The 20,188-nt window shown below is 38.7% G+C and overlaps 1 protein-coding gene across 1 annotated transcript in view; it reads left to right on the top strand.

Annotated features, from left to right (window-relative positions):
* Nucleotides 1-11,161, top strand: part of pex14 (peroxisomal biogenesis factor 14) — a 47,848-nt gene extending 36,687 nt beyond the window's left edge. Inside the window, exons 7-9 of the mRNA XM_037684245.1 lie at nt 1,200-1,297; nt 6,738-6,829; nt 10,353-11,161. Of these exons, the coding sequence (XP_037540173.1) occupies nt 1,200-1,297; nt 6,738-6,829; nt 10,353-10,800 (638 nt within the window). The 3' untranslated portion in view covers nt 10,801-11,161. The remainder of the gene's footprint in view (nt 1-1,199; nt 1,298-6,737; nt 6,830-10,352) is intronic.
* Nucleotides 11,162-20,188: the final 9,027 nt, after the last annotated feature.

Here is a 20,188-nt window from a genome sequence, read left to right as displayed (position 1 = left end):
GGTGAGGTGGATTCAAAGACTAATAGGGCTGCTAGCGGTTTAGAGCGCACACCCTGTTACAGTAACACCTTTTTAAGCAGGGGTAACTACTATTTCTCTTCTATAGCCGTCTTCAGAAAGGTTGGTTGCACTCTGGCTCACAAACCAAGAAACTCAGATTTTTTTTTGCACAGTGGTTTTTGGCCCCGACCAGCATCGCTCTAACTTGTATTTTGTTCGATTCTTCAAGCCTGAAATGATCAAAAGCTTCGGCACCCCACCTATATTGATACAGCTCCACCCATTTAAACACAGGTGTCACTAAAAGATATTAATGTCTTTGAAAGATCAAATATTTTGTTTTTTTTTCTCCTGTGTTAGTTTTTCAAAAGACACCCAGCTCCCAAGTCAAGTTCTGTGTTTTGTCCCAGTCTGGGTTATTGTAGGAGGAGGGTTCTTTACATCCAGTCCAGCCGGCTGCAGCTCAGGCTTTTAACCATTGGCCTGACAACCTCAGCAGTGGACCACCACAATATCTGTTGATGTTAATCCTATTAGGCTTGATTTAACACTTTACACGCCCATGATTTATATGAATGTTTATTGGTTTTCTGTAATATAATCAGCTCAGGGAAACTTAATGCATTGTTTGGTAATACATGCGTGACTGGAAGCAGGGGGCAAAAAAAAACTGTGCCTGGTGTTATTTGAAATCATACACCTTCGTCCAACACCAACACTTGAACTAATTCAATCTTCAAAGTCAATGGAAAAAGAACAATATTTATTAGGATTAGGAGGGACATTTTGTCTGGCAGCCTCCTCTAAAATGAAAGCCTTGTTTTTTTTTTCCTTTGTTGATCGTTTGAGGGTTTAAGATGCATTAGAAGGCAGTGTCTGGGTGGATAATGGAAGGTTAGAGACTGTTATTTAATTTAAGTTCAGACACTAGAGATTAATACCTCCATCCTATGTGGACCCCTCCCTTCTCTGCCCCTACCCCAACGCCTCAGACCAAAAAGATGCAACTAAAGGTACCGGGTATTAGCTTTGATTATAGTTCTTCGAGGACAGCTTTGATCAGTGGCACAAGTTAAGCCTACCAGTTCTCTCATCACCTCTAGGAAGAGAATCACTTTGGTGTTACTAATGTAACCTCATCAAACATCCCACTTTAATTTCTTGTGGAGTTTATTGTTATTCTGCTTGTTTTTCCACAGTCAACCAACTGCAGCAAACTCTGGTCTCTGTCCAGGAGCTCCTGATTCAGCAGCAGCAGAAAATCCAGGAGCTTTCCCAGGAACTGGCTGCAGCTGAGGTACAGTAGTCATTTCAACAGCAACTCATCCATCACATCATGCAAGTAGCAACATTATTGAGGATAAAGTACAAAATTGTATTATTAATTTATGTTAGCTTTTCATCTACTTCTCTAGTTATGCTAGGTGACTTGAATAACAATTTATCTTTCTTTGTTTTCCTTAATTTGGCATGTGATTGCACATATCTGCATATAAGTCCTTATGACCTTGGTGAAAACTAACAACAGGACAACAAAACAACTTCACAAAGTTTCAACAGGATATTTTAAGTTTATGGCGTGATTGATGTATTTTAAGGAAAGCTGGACAGGCACTAACTTTGAAACTGCAGAGAAGCTCAATAACATCAAGTTGCAGGTTAAAACCTTAGATTGATGAGAGAGATTAGGCCTCTCATGGCCTCTGTGTACTAAAATATTTTATTCTACCCAAGTGGTAACTATTCAAGACAGACAGCATTATTATACCGTATATCATCAGAGTACAAGGTACAAAAAAATAAGGTGGATCTCATCACAGAACCATAATCTTTAACCATGCCACCTTGATTTTTATTGACAGTGTCCATAATCCACTCAGAATGTTAAGTGTTTTGGGAAATCCCACTGAGTGATTGTTTTAAAAACTTGTGTGCAGGAATGAAATGTTGCTTGATTTTTATATAGCACTGCTCATAAATTGTTTTATGATCTCTGGTACCTAAAATTGCTTTGAAAGAGACGGTCTTAGACAATGTTTTATGTCCACAGCTTGTTAAGCACGTGGGTGTATAAACGTAGCATCTGGATATCACAGGAAAACATATGTGGTAACATCTGCTTTGGCACAAAAGAGGAAGAAAAGTATGAATCTCTTTCCTGAACCAGGTTCATCAAAAGATGACGACAAGTAGCCCATTTTATGTCGTTTTAAGTTCTGAGCTGTGCATTATCTTTGCATGGTGCGGAAAACAACGATGGCCAAATCAGCACATGCTTCTCAGCCAGACAAGAGATCCAATTTGAACAATGAGTTTTATCCAGTGCAAAGGGACAATGGATCTTATTTCTTTTCATTTGTCATCACTAAATCACAGATTGGATTAAAAAGTCCACTTCATTTGCCATGAGTGCCTTGTTGGACAGCAGTAGTGTATAAAAAGTATATTTCCCATCAAAACACCCATTAAACAAATCATAAACCCTACTTTATAGTTATAGTGTTGATCTTAAATTTTCCTTGTGAGTCGGCACGAGGCCTACTGTTGTCTCAGGCCATGAGGGAAATTGGGAAATTGTTTTCAGGTCCAGGATGTTTGATGAGAAACACATGTTGGAGCCGGAGAGCTACTTATCATGCACCGTTTGCGGCTTTCAGGGTTTGCTGCACTACGTTGCTTAACGTGCGCCACGCTTAGCAATTATACCTCTCAACACGGAAATGTGCCTTTAACCCAAAACACATGGAGACTTCTGTTTCCTCAGCTGCTAAGCAAACATTTCTCATAGTTTGAAACCGCTCAGTTGCGGTGTGGGTCTGCTGTCCCCAAAGTGGGGACCTCATTATGGAAGTGAGCTTAAACAGACTGGCTCATGTCCACACATACGCACACCCAGAGAACACTGGCTGATGCAGCATTATTCCAGACGTCACTGTTTTCTTACTTATGATTCTGTGAGAACGTGCTGCTGTGCAGTATCATTGGCGTTGAGGGTAGACTTTGCCTTGGGAAGATACATCCTTGATGTTAAACAGCCAACTCTATTTCTGCCCTATTATCATTACAAATCTGCCTGTTAACTGTGTTTGCCCTGCTGTCTCAACTCACTGATCGTTCTCTTTATTAGTGGATACTACATAGAAGATTAGAAACCGTCTCCTTGCTTAGAGAAGATAAAGTACCAGTGGGAAAGAGCATAAATAGAGTGAAATCAATTGCGCTGTACCAGTGTTTCGACTCAAAAACACTGCTCTGGGGACTTCCATATGAAACTAATTCCATCATAAATATACATGTGTTACGGGAAAAAAACAGACTGTCTGCCAGCGGAGTAACTGGGAATTAATTTGCCTTCAGACACTCTTAAACAAGGCTTGTTAAAGATCTTATCTCGCTGCTAATGGTCCAAAGGCATTTATCTTCATTTAGCCAGATGTGCTGCCATCCTTGGATGCTGCTGGATTTGTTTTGTTTTTTTTCCTTTGCTTGTAATATATATTTTTCTTCCTTTTTTTCCTGAAACACTTAGTTAGCCAGCAGAAATGGGCCGACCCCTATTACACCCAGGCACCCACCCGAGACATATTAGTTACAAGGCTTTTAAACCAGTTAGGGGAAATCTCGCTGTAAACAGTATTTACTCTGTAAAAACACAGCCAGCCTGAACGTTAGTGGTTCATCATTTTATAGGTTGTACCTCATTGATAGGCTAAATACGTTATTTTGATTTTGGTAGGTTGGCTTATTTGTTTAGTGATGTATTTTTTCCATTCTGACATGTTTTTTTTGTTTAATTAATTTAGTACAAAAGGAAGTGTAAAGTGGACGGTATGCCCTGCACTTGTTAGACTATTATTGCAGGTCACGTACAGTTCAACGCAAGTCTGTCAGTCAAACACCAGAAACAAGACACACTTAGAATTTTCCATTTTTTTATTATTTGGTGTTTCTTCAAGGAAAAAGGAAGGACTTTTGAGGTCAGATGCTTTTTATCCAAGAGCAACAGCTGTATGCAGACATTGATATTGATTTAAAGTGAACAAGAATAATTGTAACACCTACAGAACCGTAACCTTATTTGCCCCCAGGATGCCAAAATGTTTTGTTTAACCACATGGAACCAGAAAATAAAAATGGAATTAAAGCATTTTGTTGCACAAAATACATCTCAGTTATTATTATGTAATGTTTAGTTTCAAAAACGGAAGATATGTATTTTAGAGATGTTTTTAAATATGCAAATAAACAGTCAATAAGATTCCAATCGCTGTCAAAAACCTAAGACTTTACGTAAGTGAAATGTGAAACAGCAAGAAGTCACACAGGCATCAATAAGGATGGCCAAGAGAAAACAAACAACACTTATTTAAGTTGAAGACCAAATAAGAATCAGTGTGCATCAGCTTGATAATTGCAGAGGTTAAACATTTTGACCAGCAGTTCTTGAAACGTCACATCTTACACACTTGTGTGGTCTGTTGGATATGTGTCAACACTACAGGTGGAGCTTTTAAAGTTGGCATTCTTCAATTTTCTGCAGTCACTGATACCTCCAACATTCAGCCTTCACCCAAACACCTTGTGCACTTAACACATAATCCTCACACAATGTGTGCGTATACACACTGACATAATGTATCTCAGAGCTGAAACTCAGTCCTGGCCCTACATTTAATTAGGTTTCTTCAGACTTAATAAGACATATGTCAGAGTTAGTGTTGTGTGACAAGCCTTGATGGGAGATATTATATGGTGCGGCTCTGTAGATAATGCATATTATGAATGTAGCTAGTGGTTTACGTGTCGACTCAAAAGGCTTCTTTTCTGTTAGGTGGCATGAATGAACAGAAGTTATTACATTTCAATTACTTTGAAAAATATGCCCTTCAAGCGATTTTGTGCCAGGGAAATTTTTGACTCAGCCTTTAAAATAATTAATATTTTCACCCAAAATAGGAGAGAGAAGCAGATATGAGTCTTATTGCCTCCTTGGGGAGGTGAGGGATTAAGATGGTTCTAATGAGGTGACGGTTGTAATAAGAGTGTCTTTAGCAGGCCTCCAATGCACCGCAGCTCCAATGAACACATCTTCTTATCAGGGAGGTTTAGAAGCTGATAAGAGCCTCCCCCCAAAAAAGGGAGAAACTCCTTTTGCTTCATCTTCTTTTTCTATCTCCTTTCACTTCTCCTCCTCTTCCTTCCTCCATCCGCTGTAAATGAGTCTGATCCCTTTCAGATGTGATTCAATTAATTTCTCTTAGATTTAATTACAAGCGAAAGAGTCCAAGTTATCCCTCTCTCCTCGATAGGGGGTCCACGCTGCCTAACAAGCTTCCTCTGGTGAGTCAGGAGAGTCTTAATTACAGCTTTTACTTTCCTTTTATCCCACTTTTCCCCCTGTCTGCTCCTTCTAATCCCTTCTGGTTCCATCCGTGTATCGTCTAGCTCTCAAATGTTTTTGTGCTTTTTACTAAGGAGTTGACTACGAAGTGTAAGGTACTTCTACTACTTTACTGTTTCCCCAACAGTTTAGGGTTATGGTCAGCTAATGCTTTCTCATTGCACCAAGTACATTATCCCTGGGGTTCCCAACCCTGGTCCTTGAGGAACACCATCCTGCCTGTTTTAGTTGTATCCCTGCTTTGACACACCTGAATTGAATCAATGGGTGATTAACAGGCTTCCGTAGAACTTGATAACGTAATTAAATCACTGAATCAGATGTGATGGAGCAGGGAAACAGCTAAAACATGCAGGATGGTGTTCATCAAGGACCAGTGTTGGGAACCCCTGCAATTGTGAAGTTATGTTTTTTTTTTTCTTGTTTTTCCTGAATATTTTTATGGTAAACACTGTTTGTACTGATCCTCTTCTGTGTTGCATTACATTTTCAGGTTATTGCTGTTCTAATCCTTACTTATTTGGCATCTATTAGTCTGCCTCCACGTTTTAGACATGTTTGTTTCAGATGTTTGCAATCTAATCTTTCTTCTTTATCTGAGTTTTCAATGTTATTTTTTAGCAAATGTTACACGACCCAAAAATAAATAAATGCTTTTGATTTATGATGCTTTTTGTCACCAGATCTTTGCCAAAATTTGTCCTTTATTTTATTATATTTGATTCCCATAGAAAAGGCTTCAGAGTCAGATTTTCAGCTGTAATTTGCCATTCAAATACCTTTCCATTCTACCCTGTAGCATTTCATGCTACACCAGTGTATTTGTCTTTGTGTGATAACACAAGCCTCTGATAAAAGAGCAAAAGAACAAAACACTGCTGAGCTTTGGTCTGTCTTTATGAATGTGTCCATTGTTCAAGATTGCCATTATCCAAACCACAGCACACTGACCTAATCTTTTCTAGGCAGTATGGAAAATTATGTAAAAACAGTGTAATTCACACTCACTGGACTTCCTGACATCAGAAAACGTGGCTTCAGCAGAATTGTTTGCCTTCCTCTCTGTCATCAAACCCAGTAGGCAGTTGCTAAAGTTGTTATGGTGACTGATGACTTGACTATACACAAACATGTGGCTTTTAGCATTTGCATTTGCTATATTTGTTTACTTGTACTATCCTTTCATGAAATAAGGTTTAATATTTCCTACGGTTGTGGAAAAGGCTAAACACGCACAGTGGTTTTGTGCTGTGACCCTTCAGATGACTTGAACAGTTCATGTTTGTGTTTTTGTGTCAGTGACAGTTGTGTGTTCATCTCTTGTGTTTTTATACAGACTTCGTCCTCAACCAACCGCATCCTAGACAACCAAACAGTTGGAGACCTGAAGGCTGAGATTTCCTCTTTGAAGGGTTTACTGCTCAGCAGGTAAAGTTATTCAGACCCCCGTCACATGAACCAGTCCAGGTGTGTGGTGTGCGAAGAGTGGGTGTGTGTAAAGATTTAAGACGTGTCGTTTTTGTCATTTTCTGAGTGGTACGCTCTTTCAGGAGCTGCTCGAGTAAAACTTCCTCGTTCTCCTCATCCTCTTCCTCCTCCTCCTCATCAGACTTTGTAGGAGAGGAACTCGCAGTGTAATTAATGCATAGATTAAAGTAGAAAAAATATTTTGACTGAAAACTTTTCTACGCCTGTAGACCCCCCACCACACACACACACACACACACACATTTGAAAGCTTTTGTCTGCATATAGGCCACTTCTCAAAGGTTTTCACATAAAGAGAAGTATAATGTGTACTGTGTACATGACCTTAGTAAAAGTACACAGTATAGTGTTCTCTAATGGAGTGATGTCATTGTAAGAAGACTTTAACCTGCATCAAGACCAATGTAATTCTGAAGGAAGTTTTAACAACTTTTCTCTAGTTTACTTTTATGTCATTCAGTGTTTTCAATTGAGGGATTATCTGATGTATTTAAAATAAATTATAACACATGAAGTAATTTGCAGAGTATGAATCAACTTAAAATTAATATTTTTTTTAATTTGCCTGAATAACAGATTTCTTCTCTGAAACGATTATTTCATTTTGAAGGGATTATGATTACAGGATTTCAACTTGTGGTCATTTAATACTATTTATTTTTCATATTTGATCATTTGTTAAATTCCATTTATCACAGTACAATTACCTCTCACTATGATTCTAAATGTACACAAGTTTATCTCATCCAAACAGCCAAAGTCTCTTATTATTGCTAAAACATTGTGTTCAGTGGTGCTTGAAAGTTTTGTGAAGCCTTTATAATTTTCTATATTTCTGCATAAATATGACCTTGAAGCATCACACACGTTCAAAATTAATAAAGAGAACCCAGTTAAACAAATGAAACAAAAATATTGTACTCGGTCTTCTTTTTTTTTTTTTTTTTTTTTGAGGAAAATGATCCATTATTACATATTTATGAACAGATGAGCCCAGCCAGCTCTTGTCACCTCTTCTTGTGGGATGTGGGACAGGCAGGGGCAAAATCCTGGACTGTCCCACCACCCACATCGGGATGGTTGAAAACACATTGTTTTTTTACCCTTTTAATTTTTAAAGACAAGAAAACTTCATTGCAGTGACTGAAGACTTTAATCCATGTCGATTTCACTTGGTTGTCCATAAGACAACCTCGAGGAGAGAGCTGGTTGTCCGAGACAAAATAAATTGTCTTGGACAAACAGAAACTGCTTATGTTGACCCCTGTTATGACTTTACAAGTGGGACAATGATGGGTTCCTTCATCAGTAATATTTTCTGATCTTCTTGCTCAAGAAACATACAAAATTATGAAAAAAATCACCAAAGATCAGAGAGCTTTCTGTTTAATTCCTCAGAAAAGTTGTTCAAATGCCAAATTAACACCCATTTCCACTGCACTGGTTTGTTCACTATTGTGATGCTGGTGTTAAATCTAAAGCTGTGCTGATTGTGAGACATGAATGGTACTGAATCTAACCTTGCTTGATTGGTTGTAGTGAAACATCAGAAAATGCACCCCATTCAGTCAAATGCTGTACATACTGTACACTCAGCTGCCTTTACATAACAGGAATGCAATGTGTGTTTAAAAATCACTTTGGCTTTAAGTGTGTGTATTTTACTTGGAGGGATGAGTTTCTGAGAAAAATGTCCAAGAATAAGTCATTCATTGTGCACACACCTTTGTACAGTACAGCACACGCAGTAAAGAATGCAGTATCGCATTACTTTTGCAAACAGAAGTTTGCATTTTTTGTTTTACCTTAAAGCATGCTGCAGCCTTCAGTTGGCCTACTGTGTGTTACGAGTTTTACTGGTAACCAGTGTAACATACAATATGTGCATATCTTTGAAGGACGACTGTATAAAAGAGAAATTATAAATGTCAACTAAAATGTATTTTGAATAAACTTGAACGTAAAGTTTTTATTGCATTTACATTGTTATTGTGGCACGGTCTTGCTGTGTGCTCCTTAGTCTCTACCTATTCTGTCTCAATCTAATCAGGCCCAGCCCAGCTCAGTTAGGCCCATTAGCATGCATGATTATGTATCCATGTCTATAATGAGGCCTGAAGAAAGAGAAAAAACACCAAGGACACAAATTGCCTCAGAAGTGTCTGGTTGAGCATGTTTTGTTCTCCCTCATACATTCTAATCAGCAATAATCCTTTTGTCATTTGCTTTCTTAACTTCATCTCAACTTTCACTGAGAGTTTCCTGGCAGCAGCTTGAATCAAAAAGTGCCATCTGTCTCAAAACTTGTTGTCTTCCTGTTCAGCTGATCCAAATTGTCCCAAAACTGTTTTCTTTTAAACCACCAGGAAGTGCAGAAACCATTCAAAGCTGTCTTTTTGATCTTAAAAAGCACCATTCTTTGTAATAAAAAAAAAGAAGTGTTTGAACATCTTTACCAGGTGTTATGAACATCTGGCTGTTTGCTGGAATAAACAAAATCTTCAGCTGTAATTATAGGAAGTACATAAGCTGCTTAGTTTGTGGCTCATGTACAATGTAAAGACGTGGTTGAGTCTAGTTTGTAAGTGCCTCAATAAGAAAGTTGTACAGTAGCCCCTCACTTATTGCAGGGGTTATGATCCAGACACCCCCACGATAAGTGAAAATCCACGAAGTAGGGACGTTATGTTTATTTTACAATTTATATATATTTTAAGGCTTTATAAACCCTTCCCACACTCTTGCACTGTTCTTAGCAATGTTCTAAACTCTTTAAATGCTTTGAAAGAGTACAGCGTAAGAGAGCAGACATTACTGAGCCAATCAGTACCTGGAGTTGAACTGGCCATCGGGAGCACCGGTAAGAAATGGTTTGTGAAATGCCCCGGCTCTGTTCAGGTCGCATCGGCTTGGTTCGGGTTAAGGCTCGATTCAGGTCACGTTTGATTATTTTAAATAAGCAATCCATGCCACTCACTCTGGTATCTGCCTCATTGAAGCTCCCACAGCAGCGATGGGAAAAGACAGACCCCACCCCTGCCCCTTCTTTCTCTTTCTGAGGCTGTCAGCCTCAGAAAGAGAAAGGAGGGGGCCCCTCGATGATCATTGAGCAGCCAGGCCACCGGGAAACAATGTGTACAATCTTACGTTGAAACCCTGCAAAAGAGTGAGTCTGCGAAAGTCGAACTGCCAAGTGTGTTGGTATTTTTATATTCCCTGTTGTTTATTAAATTCTCTGTTATTTTTTTTATATCTTGTGTGATTCCTTGTGTGTATGTTCCTTTGTGCTGAAACTCTGGCACAACAATATCCTGCTGGATCAATAAAGTTCTCTCTTATATTATCTTATCTTATCAAGGGACTACTGTACCCAATTATGTCTGATAACCATGTTTAAAAAGCTTGTTTTACATATTGTGATCACATTATGGTTTTTGATAACATTTTGTTTGCCCCCCTTCAGAAAACAATTCCCTTCCACCCCTGCTATTCCTAAGATCCCATCGTGGCAGATTCCACTGAAGCCGCCTTCAGCGTCCGGACCACCGTCCATTAACCACACCAACAGCAGCAGTGACATCTCCCCTGTCAGCAACGAGTCCTCCAACTCCTCCCCTGTCAAAGATGGACACCACAGCCCCCAGGATGCACTGGGAGGGCCAGATGGAGCTCATGCTAACAACGATGATTCTAGCGCTTTGGGCCCAAGCACATCACTACCACTGGACCAGGTACGCATGGAGGTGCAGGGGGAGGAGGAAAAGAAGGAGGAGGATGGTGATGTTAGTCATGTAGAGGAGGTTTTAAGCATGCAGACTGAAGATCGACTAGGTGGCGATGGACAGATTAATGAACAAGTAGACAAACAGAGGCGACCCGAGGGTGCCAGCAACGAAAGCGAGGTTGATTAGCCGTCAGCAGTGAGCACAAAAACACTCTGCAGAACAACACTGATCCCTGCTTGTGTCTCTCTGCTCCTTGACTCATACACAGTTTATTTTTTTAATCTAGTTTCCCCGTCAGTGTCTGCTTCCCTTTTTTCCCCCCACATTGAGCAAACTGAAAAGTAGATATGAATGGAGGAAGATCCACAACTGACAAATATCAGGGTGTTTAGTGACACATGGCTTACCACAATTTACTTTTGATCATGCAAACAAAACAGGCTGCTAAGCCGAGGCCCACAGAGAGATGTTCCTGTAAAAAAGAGAAATGACAAGTGATAGTCAAATCACACCAACTTTAAAAGCTCGTGTACAACTTTAACAGCCTCTGACCAACTGCTTTTAATGTTCACGATCAGATATTTCACAGCTCAGCCTTGGTGTCCTTGTAATTCTTGAGGTTCTTGTTCAGAACAAAGAGTTGGTGCTGTGTGGGATAGCTCTGCTGTGTAACTCTGGGTCAGGAATCATATGTTATCTCAGTCTGTGAGCTTCCCGTGAAGCATTTTCAGCGTTTGCCTCCACTTTGATGGCTATAGGACAGGACAAGTTCTTCCAGGGCCGGAGCTTTTAGCCTCTTTTATGTGTCCTTTCACATTGGTGTCAGTCTGTCAATAATTCACAAGGCCAGCAGGGTGGCATTTGGGTGAAATAAAAGCCCTGAAATTTGAGATTAGAATGTGATGACGGGCTTTGTTCCATGCCGGTGTCAGAGTGCTCATATGCTCAGAGGAGGGGAAGATAAATGTTTTTCACCCCCCCCCCCCCCCCCGCTTTCCTTTTTTTCACTGAGGGCTGAATTCTGCATCTTTACAAGTGCATTTGTGCGTGGCAGGCGAGGAGGTCCAGACAGTCTGCTGAGCTATATATGTGTCTCCAGCAGGGCAGCTGATTTGGTTTGTGAAGTATGTTAATAATCAAATGATCAACAAATAACAGATGTATTAGTTCATGCGGCTTGAAATGTCAAGGAGGCTAAAAGCGGAAATCTAATACAGAAAGCCCAGTTGCATCGTATTATTTTCTGTGACAAACCCTCCGGTCCAAATTACGTAGGGCCTCCTACAGTGAGTAATCTTTACAGAAAACGGCAACAATATTTTGTAATTAAGCTGCAGTAAGACACAAGCCCTGCCACAGATGGAAGTTGCAGAACTTGTATTACTTTTTTTTTTCTCGGTGTGGAGGTGGATGGGGAAGTAAAAAAAAAAATTGCCCCATGATTGAAAAGGAAAGTAATAAATGAATACTTGACTTATTGAATTACTCACTGTGTCTCAAGCTAACAAGAAAAGTCCATGACTGAGAAGAAGGAATATCGGCTGTTGAGCGATTTCCACCTCCATTGCACAACCTTCTCAGGAACACAGGAAAGGTAGAGGAACGCATCACATTTTAGAGTCTGACGTCCTGACCTATGTGTTAGGTTTTCCTATGCTAATTGAGATTAAATACAAAACAATAACAACTTTATAGTATACTGTAAATTTCAATTTTTTATGTATTTGAAAAAAAAAATTGTTCGTAAATGAATAGTTTTAAAAAAATGTTCAGAAAGTCACATTTCTACTGGATATTCAGTCCTTGTTGTTTCTGTAACAATATCACATATCAATATTGTAACGTATATAATTTCAACCATAAATGTAATAAATCTTGTTTGTCTCAAGAAGATTCTCTTTATTTTAAACAAACTAAACACGACACACAGTGCATGCTACTGTGTGTCAACATTAAGGACGGTCTTAGTTATGATGGGATGTTCATGTTTATATTGTGAAACTAGAAAAGAGCTTAAAATAAAAATCAGCTAACTTTTCCTGGAGTTGTTTGAGAACGTTCTTTAAATTTATTTTTAATGTTTGTGTCAATGTGGTTATGTTTCTGAAGATTTTCTTTGTGTTCAACTTAGTTTGGCAAACCTATAACAACTTATATTTACTGTTGGTTGCACCATAAAGGTTTTATTAAAGAGAGTTAAAAAGTAAAAATAAAAATAAACAAGACATTCTTGCATTTTTCTCCCCCAAAAAATTAAAAGACTAGAAATTTTAGAAAAGACATGTATCGCTTTATCCAAAATCAAAAACATGCAAATATAAAATATATTTTTTAGTGTCCCTGCTCTCCTGCAGGGTTGTCTTGTTTGATGGAGTGCAGAAGCAGATGAGAATATTATTTTTGTTTACTTCATGTAAAACCATGAATCAGTCAGAAAGCTTGACAGAGCAGGGACTTCCACTTTGTTCAGCTCTTTGTCCTGAAATGACTGAGTTGATCAAATACAGGTACCTTCATTTAATCTGTAAGTTGAGCACAAGTGCTCATCTTTTAGTTTCTGTTGCACAAACACTGCCTTCAAACCTAGGCTTCATGGCTTAATTTGTAGTGTTGTTAAGTTGAAAGCTGTTATAGATTTAAACTCCCTGTGTACAAGATTTACAGTGATTTATTGACTATAACGCCATGTATTTTTTCTGCACTTTATGCAACCATATTTCACATGTTTCATGTTGAAAATGATTTCACAGCTAATTTTACTTAATACGTACAGCTGACTAGTGCAAAGAGCTGGACAAGATGGAGAGTTGGGTTAGTATCATGATTTCAAAGACAAAGTAAATTGTAATAGGTGGAGATAATTTGATACAAGTCTCCTCTGCATCATGCGTACAGAGCATCACTTATAGAGTACAATGTACCAGTTGCATTATTACATAGTACTACTCACACCTAAACTAGAGTACTGTAAAATTTGTGAAACGTATCAAGAGTTACATGGAGGTAGATGGAGTGAGAATAGAATGAGATGGAGGAAGATGACTCGCTGTGGCGACCACTGAAGACGGAAAAGCCGAAAGTAGTAGTAGTAGTAACAAGAGTATGTTCTAATTCAACTTGTGTGACATGAAAATTAAAATGTTTATAAAGTAGCATCAGTATTGCTCTAAAATATAATTATCAGATATTTTACAAGTAAATGTACTACAAATAAAGTAGCTTACCAGGCTGTTTAGCAGTCTTTCAACAGTCATAGCATCTTCTATAGACAATATTGCCATACATTTCATGCTTTTTTTATTTGGACCAATTTGCTTCTTGCCATTTTCAATGCCTTTCATAAATTACAAAAGACTAAATCCTGACTCGGTGAAAACTTTTATACTGAACACTTGCAATTTCTAGTTCAAACTAACAACACTTGTTCACAGCTAAACAAGAAAAATCTAATTTTAAGGGATCATTTGGGCATACTTTACCTATAATTCACAATAAAACTGGAGATTCATGTGCATTACGAAAAGTATTGATTCATGTAGATTTGTTCAATTTGCCTTTCATCAGGAATTACACATCTTCTAAAGCGACAAACGTGTTCAGAAAACTTGTTTTCGCACTGCACAAGACCTACAGACGGGCTTTTATTGGAAGTTCATTTCAGTAGGAGTTCATTATACAGTAATTATTTATTCTGTGCCAAAGCATGTTGGTGTAGATATTTAGTCATTATGGATTTTTCAATCCTAAGACTTTGATAGAATGCAACTGGACCTCTTGTTCTCGTTTCACATTCGTACACACCCCTTCAGTTCTGAACTGAAACAAGACAAGAAAGCCACTTTTAAATTATCCTATTAGAAATGACCCAAAGTGTTTAAATGAACACACACTGAGTTACAAGCTGGACAACTCTGAATGATCATGTTTTATTTGATTTTTCAAAATGATTGTGTTCAAGGCTGACTGAAGCCAGTACAACCTGTTGTACACTGCTCACTACTTTTGCCTCTTGTCACTTAGTTGACCCTCACTGAAAACCTCAGAATACCATTATTTGTCAGATGGTTTATCAAAAATGGTGCAGACAACAGCAAAGGTATTTTGTTCAAGGTTTGCCCAACTAGTTAGCAGACATGTTATAAAGGGAAGCCGATAAGCAACACATGAACTGTCTGAACTTGAACTACAAGCAGTGAATTTTTGTGCACAATTTGCTTTAGACTGTGGACTTTATAACAATATAAAAAAGTTAAGGATTGGGGAAAATGCCCAAATATGCCACATAGTTTATAGTTGTGGTTTACCATGTATTAGCCAAAAAAATACTTATGTATTTCTTCATGCTGGGTATTGCCATGCAATGTCAAGTGTATGAGTTTAATTTATCACGGTCTAAATGATCAATAGTGTTTCACATATTGATGAGGTGTATAAACTTCTCAGAGGTTCAATACCACATCCCTTTGTAATCCATTAACCTCTCCCTGGAGTTCAGGCCAACCTTAGATTTATAGGGACCTCCAGTAATAAATCCACTTGTACATCATTTAGTGTCTTGGGGGATTTGCAGAGCATTTCTGTCTACAAAGCATCATCTAGTCTCATCTCCATTTTTAGGAGTCCCACCAACATCCACCACAGTTTGCATACCCAGTCAGGCACCTTGTGTGAATTTAAATGTGTTTCCTGGTGAGTTAGTTGGTGACCAGTGGCTCTCGGTGTGGTAGTGCAGTGAAGGATTGTTTGTCTACAGCAACACCTTGGTTTTGACACCATTTGGCTCCCCAGTTGGGATCCTTAACCTCATCAATCTTGGTGCTAAACGGAGAGCACTCAATAGGATAGTGTATCGACACGCTCTGAACTCCATTGTTCACTGGAACTGAGCACTCAGCAGGTTAGAGGGCTGAGTGTCTCCTCGGATCAATGCAAGAGTTGTTAGCCCATAGCAGCAGCAGTCAGATGGCAACTGTGGCTCTGCAGCACCATACACACCTTCTCTACTGATTTAAAACAAATCTGTGGGTCCTTGATTGTTGATCTTGAATGGGGGTACTTGACATCATAGCAACAGAGGTCTTCTTGAAGCATCAGGTTAACCAAACTTCAGGACAGGTAGGGGAAACTTCCTGTCATTTTCATAGGAGAGATCATGGACAATGCAGGAACAGGAGAACTGAGAATGAGATGGTCATGCTTCCTCTTCCAGCTTAAAGTGCTACAAGCATAGTCTTCGACAAAGTTTTTTTTTTTTTAACAATGCATTCTATCTAAGCTTGTAATTTTTTTTTTCGTGATGCATTTCTTTTTTCTTTACTATTTTTACAATGAAATATGGCTGCATGAATCACCTCCAAACGCCTTCTACAGCTGTCCCGCTAAAAGCAGCTTACCGTCTCTGAGCGGCTGCCGAACACTGGCTCCTTCTTGGTGAAAATGAGAACATTTGACAAGCCAAGGTCACCAAGGAACTTTGCCTGTATAAGGCTTCCATCGCAGGGCCCCACGAACACTGCAAAGTCATAAAGCACTTTGTCATCACTCGCTATATAAACTCTCAACAATCAAGTGGGATCACATTCCCCTCCCTCCCACCTCGTGTGGCCTGTGTCACTTGATTTTCTCTTGGCGCTGTTTCAAATCCAAATGGAAAATGTGGAGGCTGGAAGGCTGTGAAGGATGTGGGAAAGCTTTACTTACCTCACTGACAGGTAACGGAAGACGCTTGTAAGGAGTGAAGAGAATCAAAAGGAAGGTGGTAGGTTTTTATGAGTCGTCTAATAATGAGCCGTCAGGAGCACTGTGGCCATGAGAATACAAGTGGAGACAAGAGGTGGGGGGAAAATGGATGATGATCTTGTCCTGCCTGCACTGGGGAAGGGATTGGATTATCCAAAGGAAGGCCTGTCAGCCTGCTGAGGGTCCACGGCTGCAGGCAGAGCAGGGGCAACAGGTGCGGTACTCGCCAACGTTTGTGCAAATTACCCTAATCACTGGGCCCAACTGTGGAACACCTGAAGCGTGCTGGTGTTTGAGCAGACAGGAGAGGGGCGAGGGAGAAAAAATTAGGCATGAAAGTCCAGCTTCATCTTTTATATAGCGTTTTACATTCTCAATGAGTTTCATCTCGAGTTAGATTAGGTTTTAAACATTAGACAAAATGTTTCTTGGCATAGAGTTAGAATTTGAAAATCTGTTCTGTCCAAACTGTTAAAAGCAACAATTTGTGTGTGTGTCATAAAAAATGTTTTCACTTTGGTGAAAAGTGGAAAAGTTAATTTTACTGAAAACTTTTAAAACGTTTACATCTGTGTGGAGCCCCTAAAAGTGTCATTATGGATTATTTGTTAATTGTTGCACACAACAAAATGCTCTTTTGTGCGTATTAAAGTATCTAGTTACATCAAAATATTCTGTGCCCTGTTGTCCAAAAGAAGTTAATTTATGCTTTACCTCAATATTTGTATTACTATATTTGAATATACAGTGTAGCAATTTTGCATGTCTGTCTCAGAATTTCTACTAATGAATTTGTTCTGCAGGTTTTTGCAGATGTGGACAGATTATTCTAGTTCATATTACAAAGTGAGACCAGCCTGAGCAGTAACCAGAGGACAAAACCAGTGCTTTTTTTTTTTCCATTTAACCTTTTATTCATACAGATTAATCACATTGAGCCTCGGAGACTCATTTACAAGTAAGAACACGAGAAAATACGAGCTGGGAGGGGAGGTAAAAAATAAAATAAAATTGCATCTCGCACTATGTCCTAGCCAAGGCACAGTGTGAAAGTTGGAAAAAAGACCTCACACTTAAACAGCAGATATAATGACGTCATAATACCATGAGGAGGATGACGAGGGCAGTGAGTGGTCCTTGGACTGCCAGAAAGTTCCATAGTCCTGATAAGATAGCAGCGTCTATCAGCCGGCAGTGCTAGCTAACGACAGCTGATTTTTGCTGTCGCTCTTCCTGTGGCGTTATTTTAAACTGTCATATTATTTCTTCATGCGGTTTCAAATTTATCATCAGAAGTTTGACGAGCTGGAAACGTTTGCAAAAGGTGTCAGGTAAATGATTGGAATGTATAAAGTTTGTATGAAAGCTTTGATATCTAAGGAGCTACTTTTCGTTTTTTTACCATCACATGACATCTTTAATACTCTGCTCTTATAGTTGCCTGGGTATCTGAAACTAAACAGAAGTTTATGAGCAATGTGCATTAATATATGAAAGAACGAAGTTCAAAACTTACTGTACGGTTTAAACAGAACATGTTGACGATCATGAATGAAGACTCGCGCTGCTATAACATTACGAGGGGACAAAGGAATAGTTTGCAGCGTGCTTCATGTTCCTGAAATGATGCTTTTTTTTCCTTCCAAAGCAATAAATAAATAAATTGTAGCAGCAACTTCAATCCTAGGTTTGATACAAATGGAGACATGCCTGCTTGTCACCAGGTTTAGGCAAATAAAACTAAATTTGTTTAGCAAAACTAACCCTTTTTTAAAGTTGAACTTGTGTGAAGAAATAAATTGGAAGGTTGGATAAGTTTATACCAAACTATGAGAGGGAAGTACATTTTGTTTGCCAAAACAATCCATTCGGTAACCCAAAGATCCATAAAATATCATTACTTAAAATTGCTATTTACAGCAACTGTGTCCTCTTTTTGCATTTCGTTACTTGAAAATTGCAAAATAAAAAAGTTAGCCAGCTTTCCCTGAAGCACAGAAAAAGTACCTTTTGTATATGTGTGTTAGCTGTGTAGTCTTATTTCTTTAAATGTACTTGTGTGAGTAAGGTGTGTTTTATTGTAGCATATATAATTGTATTTAAGTGTACTTTTTACATTCAAACATCCAGACAGGACACGTAGCTTTGGAAATGTAGCTCAGAATAGCTTCTTTTGTAGGTTTCAGCTGTCAAAAGGCACAAATGTCAGACCCCCAGACGTGAGTTTTTAAGTGTAAAGAAAGATGACCTATGAAAAATGGGGGACGTGCATTTGTTGAGCTTGTCTTTCCAAATTGGCACAGTTTGTCCCAGTGAAATACAATCACTGTTTTCATGTCCAAAGGGAGAGGAGGAGTTGAGCAAGTGAAAAAAAGTAATCCTAAAATCCATCAGCGGATGCCCCATGTCTTGTTTTGGAAGGTCTGCGGTACTCTGAATTCTTCAGGTAACACAAACCCAGAGTAAATGATAGACTTTTACTATTATTAGCATCCGCAGAATCGTCCCAACCTTTGCCTCTTCATGCTACAAATATAACATTGCTGATGTATTCCCTATTAAATTACTGAGTTTTAACTCAGCAGTGGCGTGCAGCGTCTGTTATCAACAACCATAATGTGGAAGATTAGCGCACACATGATGCCCACCTGTTGCCCAGCTCTGTTTTATGAAGGTCACAGCTGTGATACTGAAACCAGTCTTTTTAAAGGCTGTTGTCGTGTTGATCTGAGGCTGGCAGCATTCAAAAGTCATTCAACAGAAATAAATCTCACTGTTATATTAAATTCATCACAGTTTTACTTTCAAGCGACCAGCCTCAGAACATCTCGGTCAAACTTTTAACTTCATTTGTATTATTTTGATTTTTAAGCAATAGTTTGTTTCTAACATTTTGAGGTTGCATACATATTTCCCACTTACTGAGAAGTCTGCTCAGTTGATAAACCTTTTTTTTTAAGTGAAAACTGAGGTTGAATAATGAACAAACCAATAATAATTACCTGAATATGAATATATTAGACTTCCATAGTATATTAAAACAATTTGACAGTTTTGGGTAATAATATTAATAATGAAGTTAAATTAGATTTACCAGGATTTGACTTCCTGCTTGGGTTCTTGCACAGACTAAAGAGTGCTGGAAACTGTCTGACTTTACAGCAGCGTTTTGTCTCTGCTTATGTTTGTTAATGTCTGTTCTTGTTCTCTTTCCAGATGAGTGCAGTTTATCTCAAACAAGCCTGTTAATAGATCAAAACACAAAGATATGACCTCATTTCCTGTTTGTTCACAACACTGCAAATTCAAGTTGCTCATTATTAACAAACGGTTTCCAAAACTAAAATCCAAACATTAGATGTTATGAGGCACAATTCAGTGGTCGTCTGCTTTGGTTTGAATACAAACTAGAGAAATTTGTGACTTGTAAAATGTTTTTTTTTTAATCCTCTAGAGGAAATGGCCTGATCGAAAGGCATCATCATTGTGTTTATAAAACAATCGGTTCGCCTTTAAAATATAATGTAGTACATCAAAGTTCATGCTCAATAATCCAGGTAAAAAAATCCAACAAAGTTAAATCAGGTCCTCTGGACAGTTTCTTTGTGTTGAAACGTTTCGTCCTTAATCCAAAGGACTTCATCAGTTCGAGCAGCCACGACAAAATGACAAACTTTCTTTCAACACAAAGAAACCATCCAGAGGACCTGACTTAACTTTGTTGGATTTTTTTACCTGGATTATTGCGCATGAGCTTACAAGTTTTGAACCATTTTGGCAATGGCTGCCTAAGAGGAGTCGATGGGGGAGAGGGTGAACTCCAGAAACCATCTTA

Source organism: Nematolebias whitei, chromosome 11, assembly GCF_014905685.2.
Source record: "Nematolebias whitei isolate Nwh7 chromosome 11, NemWhi1, whole genome shotgun sequence".
NCBI lineage: Eukaryota > Metazoa > Chordata > Actinopteri > Cyprinodontiformes > Rivulidae > Nematolebias > Nematolebias whitei.
This window is presented reverse-complemented; position numbering and strand designations above follow the sequence as displayed.